The 27177-nt window shown below is 45.0% G+C and overlaps 1 protein-coding gene across 1 annotated transcript; it reads left to right on the top strand.

The window, feature by feature from the left end:
• Nucleotides 1-346: 346 nt before the first annotated feature.
• Nucleotides 347-23751, top strand: Tigit (T cell immunoreceptor with Ig and ITIM domains). Its single transcript, XM_075955072.1, has 4 exons — nucleotides 347-551; nucleotides 2163-2492; nucleotides 7094-7191; nucleotides 20596-23751. The coding sequence occupies exons 1-4, from the start codon at nucleotides 353-355 to the stop codon at nucleotides 20821-20823; spliced, it is 855 nt and encodes a 284-aa protein (XP_075811187.1). The 5' UTR covers nucleotides 347-352; the 3' UTR covers nucleotides 20824-23751.
• The last annotated feature ends 3426 nt before the right edge of the window (nucleotides 23752-27177 follow it).

Here is a 27177-nt window from a genome sequence, read left to right as displayed (position 1 = left end):
CTTAGTCACTGGAGTCTAAATCCAGCAATTGTTCTGTAAACGCCCAAACCTAAGTTTCTCCCGTGGCTGCACATCCTTCAACAGCACGCTGTCGGGAGGGCCTGACTCATCAGAAATAGTTCCCCAGAATCCTATGCATCACCTAGACACCCTTGAATGCTTTAGATAAAAGCTGACGTTTCAGAATGTGCATCAAGATAATGTAAAAGCTACAGATTGGCTACGAGTCACCCAAGCTGTATAACTCTAACCACACAGTTTGTTTACTTTTCACCGTGTTTCCTTCACCGCCTTTTTTTGTGGCTCGCTCTGTACAGCTTGTGTACTTGCTATAAGAACATTATCAGTTTCGATGCTGCTCTGCCCTTACTCAGTTTTTCCGAGACCCTCTTCTCTCAGGCTTCGCTTTGCCTCACACCTGCAGTGGGCCAGTTTTCAGTCAGAGGAGAGGCCACATCTGCTTCCTGTGGGCCCTCTGGTCAGAAGCATGCATGGCTGGCTGCTCCTGATCTGGGTCCAGGGGCTAACACTGGCTGCCTTCCTCACTTCAGGTATGGCCTGCAAGCCCAGCAGAGCAGGGAGGTGGGCTTGGCACAGAGACCAGGGTTCTCGGGTAGAGGAGGCTCTGAGTACAGGCCACACGCATGTATGTCGGGTGGTTCTGTGGTCCTCTGTGACCACGTGGGAAGAGGCAGGCACTGGGAAGGGGATGCAGATGTGTTTGGGATTGCAGGGGATAGTCTTTATAGGTCCTCTGGGTTGGGACCCTGATTGGCCAGCTGTACACGAAAGGAGGCTGGGGAGTGGACGAAGGTGGATGCCGAGAAGTCTCCTGAAAGCCCACCCCTTTCCCCCTCCATCTTCCTTTCTCTTTCTGAGGAACTTCTAGAAATATATTCCAGCTGGTTTTCTGTTGATCAGATATACCTGCTTCCCAGACTTTCGGGGTCTCCCATTGATACCACTGGCTAAATTCTGTTGTGTTTCTATTGTATTAGACACTTCAGAGAAACATTCCCAAGGGAAAGGAATAAAATATTTAAAGATTATATTGCAAAGTAGTTTAAAGACTGAACCTCGAACATTCTGAGGGTAGAGAGGAGCTGGGGTAGGTGGTGGGGCGGGTGACGAAGATGCTTTCCTCTGGGAGAAGTCTTGTCATGCCCTGCTCTGCCCTCTCCTCTCTTCTCCCCTGTCCTCTCCTCCCTTCTCTTCCCCTCTTCTCTCCCCTCCCCTCCTCTCTTCCCTTCTCCTCTGCTCTCTTCTCCTCTTTCCTGTTCCCCCTTTCTTTCTTTTCCTTTCTTTTCCTGTTTCTGATCTCTTCCCCCCCCCCCTTACTTTGGTTTGTTTCTTTGACAGATACAGGGTCTCACTATATTCCTAAAGCTAGTCTGGAACTTACTATGTAGTCCAGACTGGCCTGGGACTCACTATGATCCTCCTGCCTCAGCCTTCCATGTGCTGAGATTAAAAGCAACTACTACTACCTGTGGCTGAGCAGCAGGGTTTCTTGCCATGTCTCCTTTGCCCAGGATTTTTTTTCCCTTTCTCTCTTGAAGGTTTTTCTGACATCCCAAATGGCAATCAAGTAGCCCAGTTTTATTTCAAAGGATAGGACCAGACTCAAGACTAGATTGCTGGAAACTAGAGAAGCAGAAGATTCATAGTACGGGGCAGATATTCTAGGTGGGAAGACTAGATAAACTTATAAAAGAAATCAAGCACCTAGCCAAGAAGCTGCACAGAGTACCCTGAGCAGGCAAGGTGTGGAGCCATGTGGTACACCAGGCATTTAAGGTGTTATACAACACGGGTGAGAAAAGCTGTCTCCTAAGTTGGGGTCCTCACGGATGGAGGGGCACAGTCCTGACAAACAGGTAAGAATGAGACAGAGTGAGGCAGAAGTTCTGGCAGTAGCAGTGACAGACTGGAATTGGGTACACGGAAAAGGGCAAGAAGATTGGGTAGGACTTGGAGCCTGACGGACAGGTATAGTAAGGAAAGTCTCTGGAAATGAAGGGAAGAGGAAGTGAAGATAGTCTCCATAGGCTAGACTTGGGCTCCTAGAGCCACTTCCGGCCTTTGAACATCCTGGGATTACTCAGCAAGGTTGGACGGCGCGGCTGGCTAGAGACTCACGTGTGCTTCTTCCTCTCCCGTAGGAGCCACAAAAGGCACACTACAGACAAAGGGGAACATCTCTGCCGAGAAAGGTGGCTCTGTCATCTTACAGTGTAACTTAATCTCCAGCACAGCTGAAGTAACCCAAGTCAACTGGGAGCAGCGGGACCAGATTCTGGCGGTTTATAGTGTTGACCGGGGATGGCATGTCCCTTCGGTCTTCAGTGAGCGGGTGGTCCCAGGCCCCAGCCGAGGCCTCACCTTCCGGTCGCTGACAATGAATGACACAGGGGAGTACTTCTGCACCTACCACACCTATCCTGATGGGATTTACAAGGGGAGAATATTCCTGACCGTCCAAGAAAGCTCAGGTATGTTCTTTGAAGCAGGGAGACAATGAACCACTTTCTTTCACATAGAAAACTCCATCCTGAGACATTCTGGGAAGCTGGAACATATCAAACTCACTGGAGGAACTTTTGGGGCCTTGTAAGGATAGGGCAACTCTAGTTAATGAAATCAGAGCCTCTTGGGGGCAGAGCTAGCATCTGATATGTTCTGGAAACACCCAGCTGATTCTCGTGCACAACCTCTGATTTTGCACACAAATACATCTTATCTAAACTGACAAGACCCTTGGATGAGGTTATCCATGAAAGGTGATCATTTAATGATGAGTATACAGAATAGCTCTCAAGTCACAGCCCATGCTGAGTATGAATGTGTAACACTCATCCACCTTTGTATGATGAAGCTTCAAAGCTTCCAAATGTTCTTGGAATGATCATTTTTGGGCAAACACAAGATAGTTTTACTGAGGGAAAGCATTAGTAAAATCACATCTGAGAGATAGTTTAGCAGGGTAATAAAGTGCTCTGCCTCGGACGTCAGGCAACTTGGGTTCAAACCTTGCTGTTGGCCTCAGACAGGAATTTAATTCCTCTGTGCAACCCTTTTCTCATCTGTGCATAAGGATGGTGCTAAGGCTTCCGAGGTGCTAATGGGGGGGGGGGTTGAACAACCTACTGTAAGAAAAAGCCCCTAGCCCAGCTCCAGGAACACAGCAAGTGCCGTGGTAGGTGTTGACCACGAGTATGATTCCCATCTGATTGATGGCGGCAGAAGCTAAGGTTTGGAACTGCTCAGGGTGGCAAAGCTGATGTTAACACAGACGTTCAGGCTCCATGGCGTGTCACACTCAGAACTGCTCACTGTTGGCTATACCGGAGTTTAGGTTAAGAACATGTATGCATTGAAATTATGTTGCATGAGTCTTAAGAACATTGTGGACATTGAAGTGATAGAAGTTCACCTTAAAGTTTCCTTTCAAGCATCACTTCTTGGCTGGCTCCATCATAGATTAAATACAATGAGTAGTCAAGAGCCCAGGTTCTAGAATCACACCACCTGGGACTAAAAGCTGTCATGTATTTTGGATAACTGTGGTACTTAAATTTTCTTGCATTGTTGTCCTATGATAAATGGCAAATCATCTCATGAGTTGTTACAAATGAGGTCTTGGGACAGTGCTGTGCATTGCACTTGTTCAGGGCAGGCTTGGAAAATAAAGACCACAGGAGATCTAGGTCGCAGTAAGCATGTGCGGGCCGTGACAACTGTGGGCTCTTTACCCCTGTATTATATTTCCCAGAGCCTCTCTCACCACACTGCAGGACCGTCTTGCTTCTCAGGAAGTTGGTTGATTACATTAAGGCAATGAACCCTCCTTTAATTGTCTCCATCAGCTTCATCCCTGTCCTTCTACTTACACTGATCTCAATGGACCGAAGCCCCTGGTAACCTGGTATTACATAAACTGTTGTCTAACCAGAGTTGGAGATGTAGCTCAACAGTAGACTGGTTGGCTAGGATGCATGAGGCCCTGGGTTCAATCCCCGGTGCCACAAGTAATACCAAATCGCTAATGTAGATTACATGCCCCCCCCCCCCCACACACACAGCTGCACATTGGCAGGCTGTCCTGACTGCCCTGAGGTTCTTTCAGTTTCTTTTTTTCAGAAACTGTGGCTCTGGATAGAAGAGTTAAGTGCTTTCGTTTTAAACCAAAAATTACTAGTTTAGTTGGCGTTTTAATATTCCAAATTCAGTCTGCTTTAACCAGACTTAACTCACTCACCTTTAAATTTGACCACAAGCATTATCATAACCTTCCCTAAAATTTCATGATGTGTTTAGCTGCTCCTTGTTCCACCGTTCAGCTTGAGGAGAGCCCTTACTAACCCCACCTTGCCGAGTGGCTCTGCCCTCCTCTTCTGTCTACACTCCCCTTCCAGGCCCTCTGCACCCCTGCAGCGTCCAGACCACGGTCTTCCATCCCCTTTCTTCCTGAGTGAGCCATGGACATGTCCACCGAGGGGCCAGCCTGGCCTCCACTAAGTCCTCAGAGCAGGAGGAGTATGCTGGGGCCTTGGACTTGGCAGGCAGGGTCCTTATCCCGAGAGATCAGATGACATGGCCTCCTTTCCTACAATCAAAACTTGGAGTTCAGGGAAGTGGGGCCAGGCCTTTTCTTGTTTCAAGTCTTCCCAGGACTCTGGGGGTCCTGCCTGAGTCCTGGAGAAGAGGGAAATGTGGAGAAAGTGCCCTAGAAACCATTCCTCGATGTATCCCAGCATCTACCGTGTACTAAGGACTGAGAAAACAGCGGAGAGTAAGGTTGCAAGAGACTCGCTTCTTCTGGGGTTTCAGACCTGGGCTATAGGGCTAAGGTGAAAAGTTACATGCTTTTTCTTTCCGTAGTTTGGTTTCAATTTTGAATTAGTCAGTTTTAACACTATGGATGTGTGTGTGAATTATGGATGAAACAATTCACTTTCTGAGTTTTCTTTTGTTTTTATTTTATTGCAGATTTGATATTTGTTTATTTATACGTATGGGTGTCTTGACGGCATACACACCTATGCAACATCTGGTTCTGGGGTCTGTGTAATGATTTCAGCCACATAAGGCTGATACTTCTGTGTTCTAGAGCCACGCATGTGCAGACAAGCCCTCAGGCAGAAGTGCCTGAATGTTAAAGGGCTCCATGTGACACACTTGTGTGCATGCGTGGCTACGTCCACTATGACTCAGCTAAGCCCTTGTGTGCATGCGTGACCTATCATCTGCTTCATCTGTGAGTGACACGCCAACCCCTTGTGTGCATGTGCGCTATCATCTATCTATCTATCTATCTATCTATCTATCTATCTATCTATCTATCTATCATCTATCTATCTATCATCTATCTATCTATCTATCTATCTATCTATCATCTATCATCTATCTATCTATCTATCATCTATCTATCTATCATCTATCTATCTATCTATCATCTATCTATCTATCTATCTATCTATCTATCTATCTATCTATCATCTATCTATCTCTTTCTTTGCACACCGATTCCCCAGGCCAGTACACCCCCAATCTAATAAACACCTAAGTAGGTTTGTTGCGTGTTCCATGTGTTTCCTTCTCACTTGCACCAGGTAATTTCAGTCTGGAGGCCAGAAGAAGAATTTGGATACCCTGGGACTGTGGTGGGGGGCTTGAGTACCAGCCTCAGTACCCCCTCAGGGGTCAGAATTGGATGTCTCTGGCAGGCTAGGATCTAAGGGTAAAAAAATGAACTCAAGTACATTACCTCTGCATCTTCTTTACTTTTCATGCAAGGGGAAAAATGAAGTGAAGGGGGCGTGGAGAAGAGGAAGAATAAGAAGAGTAAGGGGAAGAAGTAGAAGTAGCGAGGAGAAGAAGAGTAAGAGTAAGGGCTGATCTCCAGAGGTTTCTAGTTTTTACAGACGTAGTTGCAAAATTCCATAGGCAAGGACAATGATAATATGTATATCAAAATCACAAAGAGGGGCAGGTAGAACCTGACAGAGTAGTACTCGGGAACAAGCGGCCTGGCCCAGGGAAAGGCCAGCATTCAAGGGGAAGAACCTGACCATCCAAACCATTAGATAAAGTTACTAAACGTCCCTGAGTCCTGGACTCACCCAGTCTCCTCATCTAATCTCTTTTGTGATAACCAGCTTTGGGGACGCCCAGATTTGTTTGTTAGCAAAGGTGGGGCATGCTGTTTTCCTGTTCAGTCCTGTCTTCTATAGAAATTCTATGTGGTCTGTTAGCAGGTGAGTGTGGGATTGACTCTATGTAAATTTGAATGTTAGAATAAAGAGTGAATGCCTTCACTCTCAGGCCTCACGGTGTGTGTGTGGGGGGGGGGGGGGGATGTAGCAAGGTCACTCACTGCTGAGGTGTTTTGGGAACAAATCCCATTTTGAAGGGAAGAATCATGGCTTCACAAGGTTTTTACAGATATGACAGTGACTTTTCCAAAAGAAGAGTGTTCCTGCAGCTCTGCAAAACGGGTTATTCCATGTGGACATGGACTATACACTTCCTGTGGATCGGCCTATTGGTCTGTCAGCTGCGCACTCACTGTATATAGTCCTGTGAGCTCCAACAGGACTGGAGTTACAGACAGTGGTGAGCTAACATGTAGGTGCTGGGAATAAAGCCTGGGTCCTCACGAAGAGCAGCCAGTGCTCCTAACGGCTGAGCCATCTCTCCAGCCCGTCCCAGGTTTCCTTTTAGATGCTACTATTTGTTTCATTTCATGACTTCTGGAAACAAGTTGTTGACTAGGGGAGAGGATTCCAACAACTGGTCCAAGGTGTACGCAAGGTGCCTCGCTCCTCGAGAGATCCGCCGACTCCACTGGGCACCTGGATGCTGCTCTGCTGACCAGAGTTAAGGTTAAAGACTCGAGCAGAGGGCAGTTCTAGAGCGCCCCACCTCTGGCCTCGAACTCCTGCCTGCCTCTTGCCTCTCAAGTGCTGAGATCAAAGGCATGCACCCCCACAACTGGCACTGGCTTTTGAGACAAACCAAGCTTCCCCAGAGAAGGCTGCCTTGCTCCCCACCTCCACCTCCATCACTCACCTCTGTTTCCTTTTCCCTGTAGGGCCTCAGTTCCAGATGGCATCACTTGGAGGAGCCTTGGCTGCTGTGCTGGGAATCTTCTGCTTAATGATAGCAGGGGTGGCTGTGAGACGTAGACAGGTAGGAGAGGACAGCCTGTCCCAGTCCCACCACGTCACCCCTATTCTTGCCCCCCTGGCGACTTCTGCTATTCTTTTAGTGGCTATATTAGGCATTACAAAACGTACCTGGATTTAGTCAAGTTCCGTTATATTAGTAATAATCAGTCAATGACCTATAACTTTCAGGAATATGCAAGAGCCTTAGATCATAGCAGCTCTTTTTACCGGTCTCCATCACATGGCTCCATCATCCCCTTGTTCTTTGGTCCGTTCTGCTTTTTAGACCCACAGATGTGATTGTTTTGTGCATCCACATGACTCTAGGGCCACCCCTCCTATAGCTCTCCTCTCCGTCCTCCCTGTCAGGTCAGCAAAGGCAAAGAATTAATTTGACCGTTGTTGTTCCCCTAAAACTTGTTTACCCATATCTGTAAATATAGTGTAGAAGAAGTAGAAGTACGAGGAGAAGAAGAGTAAGAGTAAGGGCTGATCTCCAGGTGTAGTCTTACTAGGTGTAGTAGAATCTTGTGTTGGCCAGTATTCTCTATTAGCACATGGAAAAATTATTCTATTGTCTAACTTCGTAAATTTTTCATTTTTGGAAACTGGGTTTTATCCTTACTTCTTTAAAACTGCCTTTTCTCCTTGTTCTTTTAATATTTTCTGCCTTAAGATTTCAGCATTTGTACAAACGATATAATTAGATGTCATTATCTTTGTATTTATTCTGTATGGGGTTTGGATGGAGTGGGTTTTTTTTTTTCAGTTGTGGTTTGATGGGTTTCTGTCAGTTTGGGGTCAATCTTGGCCATTTCTTGTTATCTATTTTTTCTCTATTCTTGCTTTCTTCTCCTTCTGGGCCTCTTGTGGCAGGGACTTTCGAGGCTCCCTTCTCTTCCATATGTCTGAGTCTCTTTTGTATTTTCTGCCCATTCATATCACCATGTTTTAGAGTGGGTTTTCTCTTCTAACTTACTTTTCAGATTACCAGATATCTCCTTTGATGTATCTAGTCATTGTTTAAATAGTACTCCAGAGCATCCTCTTCCACAAACACTCCTCCATGCCCTACCCCAGAGCATCCTCTTCCACAAACACCCCTCTATGTCCTACTCCAGAGCATCCTCTTCCACAAATACCCCTCTGTGTCCTACCGCAGAGCATCCTCTTCCACAAACACCCCTCTATGTCCTACTCCAGAGCATCCTCTTCCACAAACACTCCTCCATGCCCTACCCCAGAGCATCCTCTTCCACAAACACCCCTCCACGCCCTACCCCAGAGCATCCTCTTCCACAAACACCCCTCCACGCCCTACCCCAGAGCAACTTCTTCCACAAACACCCCTCCACGCCCTACCCCAGAGCAACTTCTTCCACAAACACCCCTCCACGCCCTACCCCAGAGCATCCTCTTCCACAAACACTCCTCCACGTCCTACCCCAGAGCATCCTCTTCCACAAACACCCCTCTATGTCCTACCCCAGAGCATCCTCTTCCACAAACACCCCTCTATGTCCTACCCCAGAGCATCCTCTTCCACAAACACCCCTCTATGTCCTACCCCAGAGCATCCTCTTCCACAAACACCCCTCTATGTCCTACCCCAGAGCATCCTCTTCCACAAACACCCCTCTATGTCCTACCCCAGAGCATCCTCTTCCACAAACACCCCTCCACGCCGTACCCCAGAGCATCCTCTTCCACAAACACCCCTCCACGCCCTACCCCAGAGCATCCTCTTCCACAAACACCCCTCTATGTCCTACCCCAGAGCATCCTCTTCCACAAACACCCCTCCACGCCCTACCCCAGAGCATCCTCTTCCACAAACACCCCTCTATGTCCTACCCCAGAGCATCCTCTTCCACAAACACCCCTCCACGCCCTACCCCAGAGCATCCTCTTCCACAAACACCCCTCTATGTCCTACTCCAGAGCATCCTCTTCCACAAGCACCCCTCTATGTCCTACTCCAGAGCATCCTCTTCCACAAACACCCCTCCACGCCCTACCCCAGAGCATCCTCTTCCACAAACACCCCTCCATGCCCTACCCCAGAGCATCCTCTTCCACAAACACCCCTCTATGTCCTACTCCAGAGCATCCTCTTCCACAAACACTCCTCCACGCCCTACCCCAGAGCATCCTCTTCCACAAACACCCCTCTATGTCCTACTCCAGAGCATCCTCTTCCACAAACACCCCTCCACGCCCTACCCCAGAGCATCCTCTTCCACAAACACTCCTCCACGCCCTACCCCAGAGCATCCTCTTCCACAAACACTCCTCCACGCCCTACCCCAGAGCATCCTCTTCCACAAACACTCCTCCACGCCCTACCCCAGAGCATCCTCTTCCACAAACACCCCTCCACGCCCTACCCCAGAGCATCCTCTTCCACAAATACCCCTCTGTGTCCTACCGCAGAGCATCCTCTTCCACAAACACCCCTCTATGTCCTACCCCAGAGCATCCTCTTCCACAAACACCCCTCCATGCCCTACCCCAGAGCATCCTCTTCCACAAACACCCCTCTATGTCCTACCCCAGAGCATCCTCTTCCACAAACACCCCTCCACGCCCTACCCCAGAGCATCCTCTTCCACAAATACCCCTCCATGCCCTACCCCAGAGCATCCTCTTCCACAAACACCCCTCCACGCCCTACCCCAGAGCAACTTCTTCCACAAACACCCCTCCATGTCCTACCCCAGAGCATCCTCTTCCACAAATACCCCTCCATGCCCTACCCCAGAGCATCCTCTTCCACAAACACCCCTCTATGTCCTACCCCAGAGCATCCTCTTCCACAAACACCCCTCTATGTCCTACCCCAGACATCCTCTTCCACAAACACCCCTCCACGCCGTACCCCAGAGCATCCTCTTCCACAAACACCCCTCCATGTCCTACTCCAGAGCATCCTCTTCCACAAACACCCCTCTATGTCCTACCCCAGAGCATCCTCTTCCACAAACACCCCTCTGTGTCCTACCCCAGAGCATCCTCTTCCACAAACACCCCTCTATGTCCTACCCCAGACATCCTCTTCCACAAACACTCCTCCACGCCCTACCCCAGAGCATCCTCTTCCACAAACACCCCTCCACGCCCTACCCCAGAGCATCCTCTTCCACAAACACCCCTCCACGCCCTACCCCAGAGCATCCTCTTCCACAAACACACCTCTGTCCTACTCCAGAGCATCCTCTTCCACAAACACCCCTCTATGTCCTACCCCAGAGCATCCTCTTCCACAAACACCCCTCTATGTCCTACCCCAGAGCATCCTCTTCCACAAACATCCCTCCACGCCCTACCCCAGAGCAACTTCTTCCACAAACACACCTCCAGGTCCTACCCACCATCCCTCCAAACCTGAGATCTCTCTATGTGACTCAGGCAAGCCTGGAATTTTATTCCTCCTGCCCTGCTTTCTAAGTGTTGGCATTCAGCCATGAGCCACCCAAATGCTCCTCTCCTCCTCTTGAGGTATTTTCTCCTGGAACTTGTTCCCAGTCCAAAAATCAACTTTAGATTGGCAGATATCTTATTTCTTCAAACATTTTCTGATAATCCATCTATTTTTCCTCTTTTCTTTCTTTTGTGTGTATACATATGTACTCAAGTTCAAATGTGGATATACAAACATGTATGTGCGGGTACTTGTGTGCGTGTGTGTGTGTGTGTGTGTGTGTGTGTGTGTGTGTGTGTGTAGAGGCCAGAAGGCGACAGAAGATATCTTCCTCAATTTCTCTCTACCTTACATATTGAGGTAATGTCTTTCACTGATCCATGGAGCAGCTGTCTCTGCCTTGAAGTATTAGTGGTTGTGGGCAGGTCACCACATTCACCTCCCTCTGCGTCAATGGTGGGAATCTGGACTTTACCTGCCATCTCTCCAGCCCTCATCTTTATGTATATCACTGTTTTCAAGTGGCAGGTATGTTTAAATCAGCAGAGAACTTTCTGGTCTTGATGTTATATTTTGTATCTTCATTCCAAGATTGACTAAGAAATTGAGACTGGTCTAGGATACCTTCTTGGTTTCTTGGTCCTGTTGGACCAAGTCTCCTGCTAAGTTTTATTCCCACCCCACCCCACCCCAAGTCCTGGCCAACATCCATCTTCTGTCTAACTGGTCCAGGCCTAGGGAGGGTTAGGTTAAGACTGAGCTAAGGAGGCAATGTTCTTAAACTCTGGTCCCTTTTCACCCTCTCTGTGAATTCTTGGCCTCTCTTTTTCACACTCAGAGGGAGACCACACTCTGTTTTTCTTTTCTTTCTAACTCACCCTTTGACATTTTAATCCTATGAAGATCTTTCTTTGGACCACAGTTGGAATGAATTGTACAAGCTGCCCTTGTAACGGTCTCCTTGGATTTCATAGCTCTTCATTGTAAAAAGTTGTGGGTCTACACTCTTGCTGTGACCCCATTATAAGTAGCTTTGAACTGTTATTACTTCTTCTTCTAGAGTATGCATCTTCATGCTTTTACTCATAAAACTTGGACTTTCACCTCATCTTTTCCAACTTAAGTTGTCAGGTTTCTGTGTAGATGAGCCTGCCGCCTCAGTACCAAGCACACAGGCAAAATAAATACATCCTGTTGGAGTTCACATACATACATATGTCTTCAAACCTGATCCACAAATAAAGAGAGGCCAGTCCGAGTGCTTCACCCTAACCTTCTTTAACTGGAGAGAGTGGAGTGAGGGTGTCTTGGCAGCAGAAGCAAAGCTGTCCGTCCCCCCGCCGCAGCGAACGACAGATCACTCAGATCTGACACTCAGGTCTCCCCTTGGCAGTTAGTTTTCTAGGCTCCTTGTAAATCTTGCTAACCTGATCACAAAGGAACTAGACAGACTCCAGACATTAGAAGTTCTGATTTCTCTGGGAAGTTAAATATGGGCTTTTATTATCATTCCCAATTTATCTGCAAAAATATTTGGTAAAGTATGATTCACCCTTTCACTTCCTGGTTATGGGATGAATGCCATGGCTGCTGCCCGACCTGATTCACAGAGATGTGACCACTGATCCTCTGTTACTCAGACCAGGCTGGACAGGGAGTCAAGGATTGGCAGTGGTTAAGCTGCAGCTACCGCTATGGCTTAAGCTGATTTTCCACACTATTTTTTGTTACATCATTGCTATCCTGACAGACATGATCATAAAATGAGAAGAGAGACTGAGGAAGGAGAAGTGATTCACAAGAGGGAAGAGGTAACAAGAGCCCTACCTTTGGGCTGGAACAGCGAGGGTGATTGGTGAACAGATGTCTTCTGCCCTCACCAGCCTTCTTCAGTTTGGAATAAAGAATTAGTGACCCTGCTAACACAGCAGAACATATTTATCTATTAAGGATGCAAGACTGGTTAATTTTCATGTCAGGTACCCAGACTAACTTTGGTAATAATGGAGACTGAGGAAGAGGAAAAGACCAGCAGGTCTCAGTTTCTGTTGCTTCCCTTGTACACGGTGCTACCCACCAACCCTCTGATACCCTCATTGTTGCCTGTCTAGATCCTGCTGTCATCCTGTAATTTGGATATAGTCTTGAGGGCTTGCTCTCTTCTTGTTCAAAATGTCATTCAATGTATGTTCAGGGAAAACATGTATGTTCTGGAACTGTGTTGGTCACATATACTTTAATATGAACCTAGAAAGAACATAAGGAAACCAAGATGGGGAAGGTAACCATGTGCTGTATTTGGGAGGAGAGGGTGACTGTTGAAACTTGGGAGGAGAGGATCACATGGAAGGGTCAGGTTGAGAAGTATTGTTTTTTTCAAGTGAGGGTCACAATCAGTTCTAGGCCCATCATGCATGGATTGCAGGGAAATACATACCTTCTTCTCACTCTCTGTTCCTCTATTCCCTTGTCATTCTGCATGGAAGACAAAATGAACCCACTTCTGTAGTTCATGCAGTAAAGTCTCCTTAGGACACAGAGAAGGTTGAGACTGGAGCCAAGGATACCATACCTAGATAGAACTGTTCATATGCCTTGAAATTGGACAAAAGATCTAGACTTTTCATAAGGATAGTTGGCTTTAGACCACTCATATAACCTTGGTAGTATTTGAAGTGTCTATATAATCACACCCACACCCGCACCAACACAATCCTACTGTAGGCTATAAAAAAAGACTGCTTGTTTGTTTCCTGACTGCTGAAACCCGAATAATCACACAGAAAGTATATTAATTACAACACTGTTTGACCTATTAGCTCAGGCTTCTTACTAACTAACTCTTACATCTTAAACTAACCCATTTCTATTAATCTATGTATTGTTGTAAGGTTGTAAATTACCGGGTAAGGTTCTGTTTTTGTGTCTGTTTCCTTTGGCAGCTATATGGCATCTCTTTGACTCTCTCTATATATCTCTGTTCAGATTTCTTGCCTAGTTTTGCTCTGCTAAGCCATTGGCCAAAACAGCTTTATTCATCAACCAAGAAAAGCAATATGTATACATAAGGACATTCCACATCATCTCCCCTTTTTGGCTAATTAAAAAGGAAGGTTTTAACTTTATCATAGTAAAATTATATATACAAAACAGGTATCATGCAAGAATTGCAGTTACAATTTGTAACTAAATATTTGTAATATGTAAATAGTCTATTTGTATCTGGAAAAAATAAAGCTATCATCTATTTTATTTTTGTGAGTCTAAAGTTTCATATCTAATTTATATTTTGTCATAACTAAGGAAAACTATAACTATCTTCATCAAAGACCCCAGAAGGATATAATATTACCTAAGTAAAAAGGAAGTGCATCGTAAGCAAAACTCTAGATTTTGACAGATATATCTCACTACCTGGACAGTCACCGAAACTTCTTCTGTGTCTTTAGCCTACAGGTCCATAGTATCCAGCAGACTTTTCCATGAAATGGGAAAATTAAAAGACTCTTGCCCATATTGTTCATTTGTCAGTCACTTTCCTTTGTATCCTGCAGAATGTCTGGCAGTTTTTTATGTGAAGCAGGAACCCTGAAGGACTTTCTATCTTTTAGAAAGTTCAGCAGTCACTTTTCTGTGTGTCCTGCCTGTTCAGTTAGTACAAGGTACAATCAAGCAGTCCAGGCAAGAACAGTTTCTTGCCCAAATGGCTAGTAAACTCCACAAGGATCCTCTTTATGCTTCTCTTAAAATAGTTGGTGCTGCCAGAAGCAGACTTGTCTCACAGTTGAGAAAAGTCTAAGTTCTTAAAAATCGTTTAAATGCCAATTTCTGTAGGTTTTTTGAAGTGTTTGAAGATTACCTACCCATCTGAAGTATATCTCTGCATATCTAGAAAACACGACTATAAGTTTAACTATTATAAATGACTATTAATCTGTATTTCTTAGCTATATATTACTTTTTTAATGAGCTGCATAAACACAATACCTTAAACAAGCACAGAAATACATTACAATGTAACGAAAATCAACTTAAAATTGTATCAATAGACCAAGATCCATACCAATGCAAAATATTCATCTCTATATCATATCCTCCTTATTTTTTTAAGAAATTGACTGTGACCATTAATCAATTATAATCAACCCACTTTAAATGAAAACAATCATTTATAAACAAGCATTTTAGGAATTGGGCATTGTTCTTTCCAAACTGCTTTCTGCTGTTTGTTGAGTGAAGTACTTTTAGGGTTCATGGAGACCTTTCAGGGGAGTCTTATTCCATCAAACCACATTAGCCTAGAGAGAATCCATAGGTTCTCATCTGTGGAAACAAAAGCAGAACCTCTTTTTCAAAGTAACATATCCTTAGACCCAAATTTTGAAGTCAAGATACCTTTATGTAGGTTTAACTTAGCATTCCCCAGTATCAAATGTCTCTCCGTAGTCAAAAATTAAAGGAAAACACCATAATATATATAACCTAGCCTCTCTGAGTATATTCCATCTTTATGAGGTGTATTTTTCTTTATTCTTTTAATCTATAACTGTCTGTTCTCTTTTATATTACTTTTGCTATCTTTAAAAAACTTTGTTTTATTTTTAAAATTATTTTTCTTGTTATGACTGTCTTTTTCTTCTCTCTCCAAAGCATACGTACATTTTTTGAACATTCTGTGACCTGTTCAGGGGTTTATTTTTTGTCTGAATTTATCTTTATTGCATATATGTAATCATTTTCTGACCAGGAGTGCTTCTTAAAATGCTAAGCAGTGTGGCAAGGACTAAGGCTGCTTTTCCTTTTGGCTCTGCCCAGTCCAACATGGTGGAGGTATGTTCACCACCAGCTCTGCAAGCAATGCTCACCACCCCAGCTCCAGGGACACAGCATGTCTATGTTGCCATTAAGAAACTTGTAGCATTCTGCTCACAAACCCCATTTAAATGCCCCATAACAGGACCTCCTGAAAAAGTCAGAGCCATTTGTGCTGCCAGCATGAACAAGGAAGCTGTCGCTCAAAGAAGCTGTGTAATTTTTACTGCCAATGCTGGCTGAGCCAGGAAGCCTTCTCTTAAAGGAGTCATAACTCTGCTCACCACCAGCAAACAGAGCCTATCTGAAAAAATGCAGCTACCAAGAAACTGAACTTGGATCCCATTTTTGTGGGTCTAGAAGCTCCCTCCACTTTAAGGCTTTTTTTAGGTCTTATATGAATCTATGCCTCAGATGGTAGGTGCCATTTTGTAAATGGAGGCTACTCATTTGTTTCCTGACTGCTAAGACATGAATAATCACACAGAAAGTATATTAATTACAACACCTTTTGGCCTATTAGCTCAGACTTCTTATTAATTAACTCTTACATCTTAAATTAACCCATTTCTATTAATTTATGTATCACCATAAATTTGACTTACCCAGTAAGCCAAAGTCTTACTGGGTAAGGTTCTGTTTTGGTGTCTGTCTCCTTTGGCAGCTATATGGTGTCTCTTTGACTCTGCCTACTCTCTCTCTATATCTCTGTTCAGATTTCCTGCCTGGTTTTTACTCTGCTAAGCCATTGGCCGAAACAGCTTTAGTCATCAGCCAATAAAAGCAACACATGTACAGAAGGACATCCCATACAAGTAGTTCTTTCTCTATATATCTGTATTTACCCTAGGAGTGCTGTGCTGTATGAGCTATCTTAAGATGCCCACGGGGCAGGTGCTCTTAGTTTCCATCATTGTAGCTGTATCTACTGTGTTTATTAAACACTGTCATCTTCTTTCTACTATTCTAAGGTCCCCTCTCCTGGCTGTTGCTAGGGATCCCATTCTGCAGAAGCATCTCCTACTTCAACATCAGTCTGTGGAGGAGAGACACCATGGAAGCCAGTAATGATGGTGCTGGCCTTGCATTCCGTTGCCTCTAGGTTCCTTCACTAGCCTTCCTCTGAGAACCCAGGTCACTTGCACCAGAATTAACATGTCTGCCTCTATTCTGGGAACCTGCTCTAAACTAACGGCTGCTGAGAATGATGCTAAAGGCAGCCTATAAGGACAGGGCTGGTGAAAGGAGTGACTTTGATCATCCCTGCACTTTTCAGAACTCCATCACCCTATCATGTTGACTTCTCTAGGACAGACGTATAGAACACCTATTGTGCTGAGGTCAGAGGGAAGAAAGCTCAACATGAACGCCATCTCTTCTGGAGACATTTTGAGCATATCTTAAGATAGTATAAGCAAGTGCTTATTATACATGTATATGCATTATATGAATAAATGTTATTTGCCAAACAGGTACGGTGACAAGTTACATGTGTCAGACACTGGACAATGACTCTACCAACCCTGCTTTCCAGTGTTCTTCTAATATGCTACTAGAAAGCAATGTTTGTCCCAAGAGGACTCAGTTGCAATTTCTGTAGTTTCACTTGGTTCTCTAGGACAATGTTAGTACATTAATCTCAGACCTATTTTTTTGTATGCTGGTTACAATTATAGAGTCTCCATGTAGGGTAGAATGGAAATGGAACAGCTTAGGGACCCGTCTCAGGAATATTTGCATTTCCCAAAGGACTTTTAGAGCTCAAAATAGTCTTAAAATTAAAAAGAAAGAGTGGCCAGCCTTACCAAGAATGAGAATAAGAACACACAAGCACAAAAAGTCATAATTAGCTCTTTGAGAAATAATTGAGTATTCATATTAAAAATGGGTTGTATCGTATCAAGGGATGTCAGAGTCCTTTTAAACATAGCACCAGCATGAGTCATGACAGCCATTCCCTTCTTCACACTCATGCTAAAGTTTAGCCACCTGTACTGAGGAGGAATGGGTGGAGGAGACCAATGACGTGTTTGTTATTCTAAGACTACAACGTCTCTCAGTGCTCAACTCCTCAAGGCCTGAAGTGATGCAGCATCCTTAGTTTTTGGCATCTGTCCATTGAACACATCTCCAGGGTCCTTCTAACCTCCCTTCTCTATCTCCTTGCCTAAACTGGTGTACATTTGGGCTTGGCACCAGTCGGGTAGCATTTTCTGTCCTGGGAGCCATGGGTGTGAAAAGAGATTCCATGAGCTTGGTTGTTCCTATTTTTCAAGTCCCTGGATCTCTGTGATTTTGTCATTTAGATATAGAAGGTGGGTCAATTTTGAAATGTGATTAAGCACTTCTTCTGCCACCCTGCTTGTAACTGATGTTCTCCAGCTTCCCTATACTGTTGCAACCCTCAAGGATGACATTCTAGTGTTTATTCTATGGTTGATGTCACTGAACACACTTTGCTGCTGTCTGGTCTCAACGAATGCAACTTTAGTTTCCTGGGTGTTGGATTATATCTTGATTTGGAAAACCAGATTCTTTTCTATGGGACTGTATTACAAATGGATGTGTGTGTCCAACTGGATATGTATGACTATTCCAGTCCCAAGACATAGAGATTGAATACCCGATATGGATCCCAAGTTCCAAAGAGGAACATAGCACTTCCCTTAGGGAATTTGGGTTTCTGAGCCTGGTGAAGACAGAAAGACAGACCAATTGGCCTTCACAGAGAAGCTGCAAGAGCAAAGGCACTGTGATCACAGGAGAGTGTAGGCAGAGTGAGACAAGACTGAACAACTGGTGGTGGTGTCCTTGGTTCAGGGGCTTCTGCCCGTGCCTCTCAGCTCATCCCAAACCAGACCCGTCAGCAGCGTTGCTGTGGAGATGGCAGAGCTCACTGGGTGCTCACACAGCAGTGTCGCCATGAGTGGAAGCTCTCTGGGCCTCAGACGCTGGGTGTCTGGGTTGTGAGACACAGTGGGAGGAAGCTGCAGCCAGAGAGATGCACATGGCTGGGGCCCACGGTCTGGGCTATCACGGATTCCTTTGGAAAAGGGGATGAAGTACTGATTTGCTCCCCGCAAGAATATCCTTTATATAAAACTTTAATTATAATTTGAGATCATTCCTAAGTCACCTGAAAGTCAAATCCCCAAGGTGTTCATCATAGCTCACTCTAGGCTGAGCGTTCCTCTGGTGTACAGTAGAGGCCATTAAAGGGCTTTAAGCAGAAGTATGATGAGATTCAATTTTTATTTTTGAAAAGTCTTTGTGGAAAGTTAGTCTAGCAGATAGAGGAAATGTGAGCCAAAATGAAGAGGACTTTTTCCTCCCCTTCGCTGGTGAGAGAGATGCCATGAAGAAGGGATAGAGTAAGACTAGGTGGATGTGTACTAATCAGGGGTCTCTAGAGGAAGAGCACTTATGTGTGTGTGTGTATATTTATATATATACATACAGATGGGACTTTATATTTATATATGTATGATATATATCTCCTGGGATTTATTAGAGTAACTTACAGGCTGTGGTCCAGCTAGTCCAGCAATAGAAGTCTACCAAGGGGAGTTCAAAAATGCAGTTGTTCAGTCCACAAGGCCGGATGTTACAGGTGGTCTTCAGTGTATAGAATCCCAAAGCAGCTCTTAGGCCAAGGAAGAATGGACTTTCCAGCAAGAGGGCGATCAAGCAGAAAAAGAGAATAAGCTTCCTTCTTCCATGCCCTTTACATAGGCTGTCACCAGAAGGTGAGGCCCAGAGGAAATGTGGAACTTTCCGCCTCAAAATACCGAGATCTAAATGTGGGTCTCCCACTTTGAATGATTTAATTAAGGAAAATCCCTCACATGTGTACCCAGTCACTTGAGTTTTAGTTAATTCCAGATGTAGTCAAGTTGACAATGAAGACTAGCTGTCACAGGTGTTACGGGGAGTTGGAACTTGGTATTGGCATCCATGTTTCTGAAAGGGCTGTGCTGTTAGCCAGAAGGGAGAATGTTGGCAGGAGTAGATTGTGGGGTGGGAGATGTGGGGCAAGGCCCGTGGAGACAAGTTGAGTTTAAGCTTGCTATGGTTCTCTCATGGGCCATGCTGAGTCGGTGGGCAGGTGGGCTGAAGCCCAGGACAGATCCTGGGTACTTAGGGTCTTGGGCCACTTGGGCCTTTAGAGGACAGGTCCTGTTTGTAGTTTTACAGTGGATGATGTGACTCTGAGTGTTGAGAGTGAGAAAGCCAGGGGGTCAGAATCCTGGGGAGTCCCCTGCTTGGAAAGTCAGTTTATAAAGAGAAAGGTGCCAGGCTGGCTGAAGGTTTGGGCCAAAAGGAGGAGAAGAGAGAGGAGAAAGTGGTGGCACAGAGACCAAAGAGAAGGAAGAAACAAACAGTAAGGAGCCGGAAAACAAGATGGAGGCAAGGCAGCTGTCCAGGTTAGGTGACCAGGAAATAGAAGCTGCAGGATGACATTCATTACAGCCGTTCCTGTTAAAACCGAGTTAGGAGGAGAAGGGAAAGGGGACACAAAGCCCCACCCCTAAAGAAGCTCTCTGCTCCAACCAAGTGACACTGGGGATATATGTCAACTATACTTCAGGGCAGGCTCCAGGTCCAGGAGGAGTTGGCCAACATAAAATGAATTCTATGGTTTTTGGCTGCTTTTTGTTTGAGTTTGGTATTGTCTTAATGCTTTTGTTTGTTTGTTTTGAGAGAGAAGAAGCATGCAGTTGATTGGGTAGGGGATGGGGAAGAGCTGGAAGGAGCCGGGGGAGGGGAAAGAATAGGATCAAAATAAATTGTATGATAATTTAAAAATAATAATACTAATAAGGAAAAAAGCTACAACAAGCAGGGAAGTTAAGGGCTAAAGGCTAAGGATTGTGTACTGATAAGAACACAAGTTTGCTGGCTGGGTGGTGATGGCGCACGTCTTTACTCCCAGCACTTGGGAGGTGGAGGCATGTGGATCTCTGTGAGTTCAAGACCAGCGTGGTCTACAGGGTGAGTTCCAAGACAGCCAAAGCTACACAGAGAAACCCTGTTTTGAAAAACTAAAAAAACAAAAAACAAAACAAAAACCCAAGTTTGCTCCTGTGTATGTATGTGTGAGTGTTCATGTAAGGGAGGAAGAGGTGTTGACAATGTGCCATTTGTCCATTTGTGAAGCAGCTTTTTCGTAACATCCCTTTGTATTTACTCCAGAAGTCTTCCAGAATCAATTCTATGGGAAGTGACCTTGGGAGAACGGCAGCTGAGCCACAGGAAGCGAGCCTCAGGTGTCTCTCGGCTCCTGAAAGCCCCATCCAGACAGAAGCTGCCCCTGCGGGCCTCTGTGGAGAGGAGGACGACTATGCTGAACCATGTGACTACTTTAACGTCCTGAGCTACCGAAGCCTGGAGAGCTTCAGCGTCCTAGCAAAGACTGTCTGAAAACAGTTCCCTCCCTCCCTTCCCTTCTCCTCCGTGCGTGTGTGTGTGTGTGTGTGTGTGTGTGTGTCTGTCTGTCTGTCTGTCTGTCAGTCAGTCAATCAGTCTGTCTGTCTGTCCGTCTGTCTGTGTTTAGTTAGTGAATGAAAGGCGACTGCTTTTCAAACTTCCTTTCTTCTACCCTCCTCTTACGTTTCTCTGTGACAGACCCAAGGTAAGCAGCTTGTAACTTGATTATAAATGGAAGTTTGGAAACAAATTTTGAGTTTATGCGTATGACTGTCTGGTCTGCATACATGCGTGCCACACATGGATCACGTTCGTAGAGGTCGGAAGAGGGTATCGCCTCCTGGAACTGGAGTTAGAGACAGGTGCGAACCACAGTGTGGGTGCTGTGAATCGAACCCGGGTCCTCCGCAGGAGCAGCAAGTGCTCTTTCCAGCTCTCTCGCCAGCTTGGATTTTTTTTTTAAGACAAAACAAAACAATAAAAACAATCCCAGCATTCCCATTGACCTGGTCTTGAACTGCGGGATCTGAGCGGTGTCCTTTGCCCAGTCCTCTTGTGGCTGTGGGAACTACGTTCCTTATAAGAGCTCAGGCAGAAGTTGTGGCTCCGGGTGCCGAGGCAGATGATAAGAATGGCCACTGGGCTTATTTCTCATCGTTACTTTTGACCAACATTCACTTGTTCAAGACATTTATTTACGAACGAGGCAAAGTACAAACTTCTTTTTTTTTTTTTTGGTTTTTCGAGACAGGGTTTCTCTGTGGTTTTGGAGCCTGTCCTGGAACTAGCTCTTATAGACTAGGCTGGTCTCGAACTCACAGAGATCCGCCTGCCTCTGCCTCCAACTTCTATGGGGGATTCAAGGCTGACAGTCTCAGAAAGTGAGGTGACATTTATAATAAGATGTACTAGGAAGTTAGGATTCATGATCTGGACACCAAGGAAAATATGCCTGTCAGGACATGGTGAACGCTCCACAGCCAACAAAGGGACTGATGGGGCTGGTTTGGTGGGAGGAGACATTTTCCCAGCGACACCAAAGAATTCCAGGTAGTACAGGCTGAAATGCCCTGGCCCCCCGAGGCCCAATGAATGTCAGGCTTCCTTCTTTAGCTGTCCATTTCAGATCTGCTGAGCTCAGAGTCCGTCAGGACGGCTGGTTCAGAGAATGCCAGGCTCCTCACACTTTGTGGTCTGCGGAAGCCCTCAGGAAACTCCTGCCCACCTGGGAAGCCACGTCCTGGCACCTAGACCAAGATAACCTTCCTTTTCTGGTAATTTGCCACTGGGCCTTTGAAAATGGAAACATTTTGCCACTAACAGCAAAGTCTCATTTTCTAAAATAAGGACTTCCTCTGAAAACAAAACAATAGGGTGAGCAGATACATGTGTGATCAAAGATTTAAAAAATAAGACCCTCCTTCCACATCGCCCGAGCTCTTCGTGCTGGGGATGGGGTATCTGCGATTAAATGATGCGGGACTGCTTTCGGGCTGGATCTAAAAAGACGCTGCCCTTCGCCCGTCTCTCTTGGAGAAATGAGGAGGCTGGATTTACCTGTGAGTGGTTTTCTTTTACAGGCCCAGATTGAAGAGAGAAAGAAGTGAGCTTGTCTCTCTCCAAAGGCTCAAGTTAAACATTGGCAGGAAAGACAGTTCACCTCCTGTGCCTCCTGGGAATCCCCACCCCCACCTCACTTTCCTCCCAGATGGGTCATAAGGGGTTAAGACTGGCCCAGAGCCCCAGCCCTTGGGAGAAAGATGGGTACAGGTAAAATGGAGTTTGTTGTTTGCTGGGGCAGTCCATAGGACTTGTCTTAGGAACTAATGCAAATTGCTTGAAAGTAGAACACAGCTTACAGACTGGAAATGAAGTATAATGTAATGATAAAAAGGAGCCGTGACTTGATTTGGAGGAGCTCGACACTGAGCTGAGGCTGGACTGAGATCTGGGTGTCACTTAACATAATTATGGCAATTGGGAACATTTTCAAATACCACAGGGATGGAGAGAAAATACAAAGGAGCCTATAGATGTCGGAAATGGGTCAGGTTGCTAAAATGAGATTCAATCCGACAGAAAACAAATTTCAAAGTGGAAAGTGAACTAGATTCCCTTCTGAGATCCACAGAAGACAGGAGCCGAAGGTCCAGACTCCTGGAGACACGTGCTGCCCAGGACAGTAGCCACTTTCTCCATGTGGTTGCGGCAGCGCTGGTGCCCTAAGCCTCATCCCAGGTGGGATTTGCCGGTCTGGGTTTGAAACACACACCAGATTTTGCAGACAATGTGAACCGTAAAATGTAAACTATCTCGTCTAATTTAGAAATATTCATCACATTTCCAAATGATGCTTTAGATATTTGGGGGTTAAATAAAATATATAATTACAAACGAATTGTCCTCTTCCTTCTGCTTTTTAAACACGGCTCCTGGAAATTTAATTTTGCGTATGGAGCCCCATTTTACTGCTCTAAGCTTGAGCTAAGACGGAACCTGGGCGTGAACCTCCTACCTGTTGGTCTTTGTCTTTCTCCTTCTTTTAAAGTAATGTCTAGGACAGTCTCTCCCTCTTACCATATTTGGTGAAAAATACATAGGCGAAGATCACAAAGACTGAAGTCAGGACCCCTAAGCGCTGAGAGGGATTCCAAGTTCTCCTGGGTGTCTTCCCGAGTTTCCTGATAGGAGCTGGGGTTCAGGGAACAATGCACTTACTGATTTCCTGCCCACACTCTGGTTCTGGACTACAGTCAGAGCCACAACCCAGGAGATTATACCGAGAAATGTTGAGATGCAGAGCACGGAGCCCTCTTGAGGAGACAACACCTTATCTTGCAATCTTCTTTCAGAAAGTATTCTTTCTAGGCCTCTGGGCCTTAGGAATGAATGTCCAACTCACCAGCATTGTTAGTGCAAAAATAATTAATCTCAGGCCGGGTGGTGGTGGCGCACGCCTTTAATCCCAGCACTCGGGAGGCAGAGGCAGGCGGATCTCTGGGAGTTCGAGACCAGCCTGGTCTACAAGAGCTAGTTCCAGGACAGGCTCCAAAACCACAGAGAAACCCTGTCTCGAAAAACCAAAAAAAAAAAAATAATAATAAAATAAAAAAATTAATCTCATAGTTTTACCTGTGTTTAATGTGTAACTTTGGTTTTGAATCTAAAAGGCAAACAGGCTTATTGGAAGTTATGTCTGAGCCTATTTAGAAATTCTTGCAGTGAAAATATGTATTATATGAGAATTTGTTAGTAAGCACAGTAAAAGTATTCAGACTTTCTATTGTGAAGGGGACCTGTGAGAATTTTTTTTTCCTTTAAAGGTATAAATCCATTAATCAAGTTTGAGAAATGCTGGTGTGTATGAACATGAAGGAAAACCTCAACCTGAGTGTTTCATTGCTTTTATTGGCGAGTCTTTGTCACTATCCACGGGTGGAATGAGAGCTCCCTCACAGTTCATGGTGTAACTGAGGAGAGATGAATGTATAAACCAGAAAATGCTATATGGATCGTGGATGTGCTGTTCACAGTGTGACAGCCCACACACAAACCATACCACTGTGTGGGGACAAATGCAGCAGAGGCCTGCAAGTCTGTGGATGGTGCAGTGCTGGGAGAAGCTGATAGTGCTCACAGATATCAGACAGGCATGAATTAGCTTTAAAAAATATTTTTTAAAAGATTTATTTATGTGTATTGTAGGGCCTGGGCCCACCCTTGTTCATGGGGTTCATCTTGAGGACAGTTTCTGGTCAGCTAACTAAAGTATTCTGTTTGTTCCTGTGCTCCCCCTGCTTCCGCCTGGTGATTAGCTGTAGGGCACTGACTCCATCGTTGGTATGGTAGTTTACCACCTGCCTGGGTAGAAATCCTTGTGCAGCGGCTAGGTATATAAGGATTTCCCCAAGGTTGAATAAATGGCATTCGGCTGATCTCCTTACGAATGACCCAGGTCTCTTTGTGTGTTCTTTCAATCTCCAGGCCCTTGCCTGACTCGCGTATGGTACAGTGGTGCACGAACTGTACCGAGGGTGTAACACAGAATCGGGTGTTATAGTGTGTGTGCGCTTGTATGAGTTCATGTGTGACATATGTGCTCAGGAGCCTGTGGAGGCCAAAAGAGAACACTGGATCCCCTGGAACTAGGGTTGCAGGTGGTTGTGAGCCACCAGATGGGTGCTGGGGGCTAAACCCGAGTCCTCTGCAAGGTCAATAAGCACTCTTAACTACTGAGTATCTCCTCATCTTTTTTGAACTTTCTAGAAAATTGGGTTAACTTAGACGAATTATGGAGTTTCGAGATACCAATGTTTAATGTCACTGTGACATCTTTGGGGTTTAGCAATGACTTTCCAGGGCAGAAGTCTCTATGATCGCAGCAGGCTTGTGTCTGGGGGATTTGGTGTTCCTTACACCAGTGTAAATGGCTGCCTACAGTGCCCACCCAGTTCAAAGCTTCACGTCCTTCTGGGTCCTGCAAACTAGACTTGGACCCTTCCCTACCTCCCTCACCCACCACCACTTGTTAGCTCACCGATTCCCACAGCACTGGAGACAGCTTGAACTGTAGAGCCATTTCATAGGCCATCTATTGCCAGCTATTGGATCTGAAGGCCTACCAGGGCTGAAATAATTTCTTCTGTTTCATCCACGCTCTACACAGTATTGAATGAAATACAGACACTTACCAAAGATTCAAGGAGTTAAATTCGGGTGACCTCATCAGGAACAAGGAAGGCCCATGTTTTCCTTATCGCATTAGCCATCTTTGTGAGAATGGCAAGGTTAGGAGAGCATATTCAGGTGGTGTCTCTACAAAAATGATTCGTGAAGCCCACAGAAGTCCCTTAGCAGTCTCCAAAGAGCATTTTCTGCTAGGAATACCCCCCCTTTTTTTTTTGCAAGAGCTCAGAAGTCCAGAATATTAAAAATGTGGTTCTGAGTCAGACTCACAGGACACAGCATCATATGAGATAGTTGTTTCCATGGGAAATGGAACTAGGTACTAGGTACCAATTTTCAGATGGGGAGGACACAGTGAGAGCTCATTCATTAAGCAGTAAGAAGCCACATCATTGTTTCTGAGGCTCAGACAGGCACAGAACAATGCCTATATAGGTCTCCACTATAGATCTCTACTATAGAGCTCCACCATATAGATCTTGCACTATCCATCTCTAAAGTGATTTTCCCATCAGAGGTCCTGAAATCCCTATTTTGGGTATCAAGAGGGCTGGTGTGATTCTCTGGCCTTCGAAGTGTGGACAATCTCAGACTCAACAGACTTAGAAGTGTGAAGGTACACGGACAGTTGCCAGAAGCAGACACACCCTCAAGAAGACACGAGGAGACCAAGAGAAAATTTTGGTTTTTTTGTTTTTTTTTTAATTATTCCTTCATATTCAAACTTCACAAACAGTGTGAACTTGTACAATACCTCGGAAAGTGAAACTTACAAAAAAAGTGCTGGTAACATTTAAAAAAAAAAAACAACAAAAACCCCAAAAAACAAACATCATTCTTAGCAACATCGATTACTCTTCCACACAAAACAGAAACCTTGTAAAATTTATTTTCGTATTTTTAAGGCGTAATACTTCTGTATAAAGTATATGCAAGAGATAAAACTTCACAGTATTCCAAAATGTCACAATAATAATAATATAATAGTATAATGAAGCGCTACAGTTAATTTTTCTTTTTTTGATTTTTTTCCTGTTTAAATAACAAATACAAGTCACAGGTAAATATACGTGAGAAAAATACGAGGCTAATATTAAATGGCAGGTAAGGATACTGTCACTGTAAGAAAAACTGGCAGGGTGTGTGTATTTAGTCTATATTTTAAAGCACTTGATAGAAAAGGCGTATGCAAGGTTCTTCAAAACAATTTTCTGTTTGTTTGTTTAATAACTGACAAGAGTATAATGAGAGAAAAAAAAAGGAACAAATTCCCTCTCAAAACTATTGACCTGCTCATCCCAGACCATGCCCTTGTGGGATGATGTGTGTGCTGATGTGTGCTTGGTGTCTACAGCGCAGACGGAGACGACAGTGTTCCACACCCACCTGCAAGGACAGCCATTCACCCGGTTCCTCTGAGGAAATTAATTCTTTTGAATTAATGTTCTCTCTTTCCTTGCCTCTTCCCAAACTTTTCCCCAGTGCCCATTCTTCAGTCTGAAAAGTTGCCCTCCATTCAAAATTCTCTGGGAAATGGAAAACTGCATACAGCTTGTGACACCCACAGAGACATCTGAAATATCACTTGGACAAATGAGCTATGTGTATATGTGTTTGTTAGGTCTGACTATACAGTGTGTGTGTGCACGTGTGTGTATACAC

The sequence above is a fragment of the Microtus pennsylvanicus genome, chromosome 1, assembly GCF_037038515.1.
Source record: "Microtus pennsylvanicus isolate mMicPen1 chromosome 1, mMicPen1.hap1, whole genome shotgun sequence".
In the NCBI taxonomy this organism is placed as follows: domain Eukaryota; kingdom Metazoa; phylum Chordata; class Mammalia; order Rodentia; family Cricetidae; genus Microtus; species Microtus pennsylvanicus.
The sequence above is the reverse complement of the archived record's forward strand: the minus strand, read 5'-3'. Positions and strand labels throughout refer to the sequence as shown.

Coding starts and splice junctions, on each gene's coding strand:
- Tigit (XM_075955072.1), top strand. CDS start 353: ATGCTGCTCTGCCCTTACTCAGTTTTTCCGAGACCCTCTTCTCTCAGG. Junction 552..2,162: donor GGCTGCCTTCCTCACTTCAG/GTATGGCCTGCA, acceptor CCTCTCCCGTAG/GAGCCACAAAAGGCACACTA. Junction 7,192..20,595: donor TGGCTGTGAGACGTAGACAG/GTAGGAGAGGAC, acceptor TATTTACTCCAG/AAGTCTTCCAGAATCAATTC.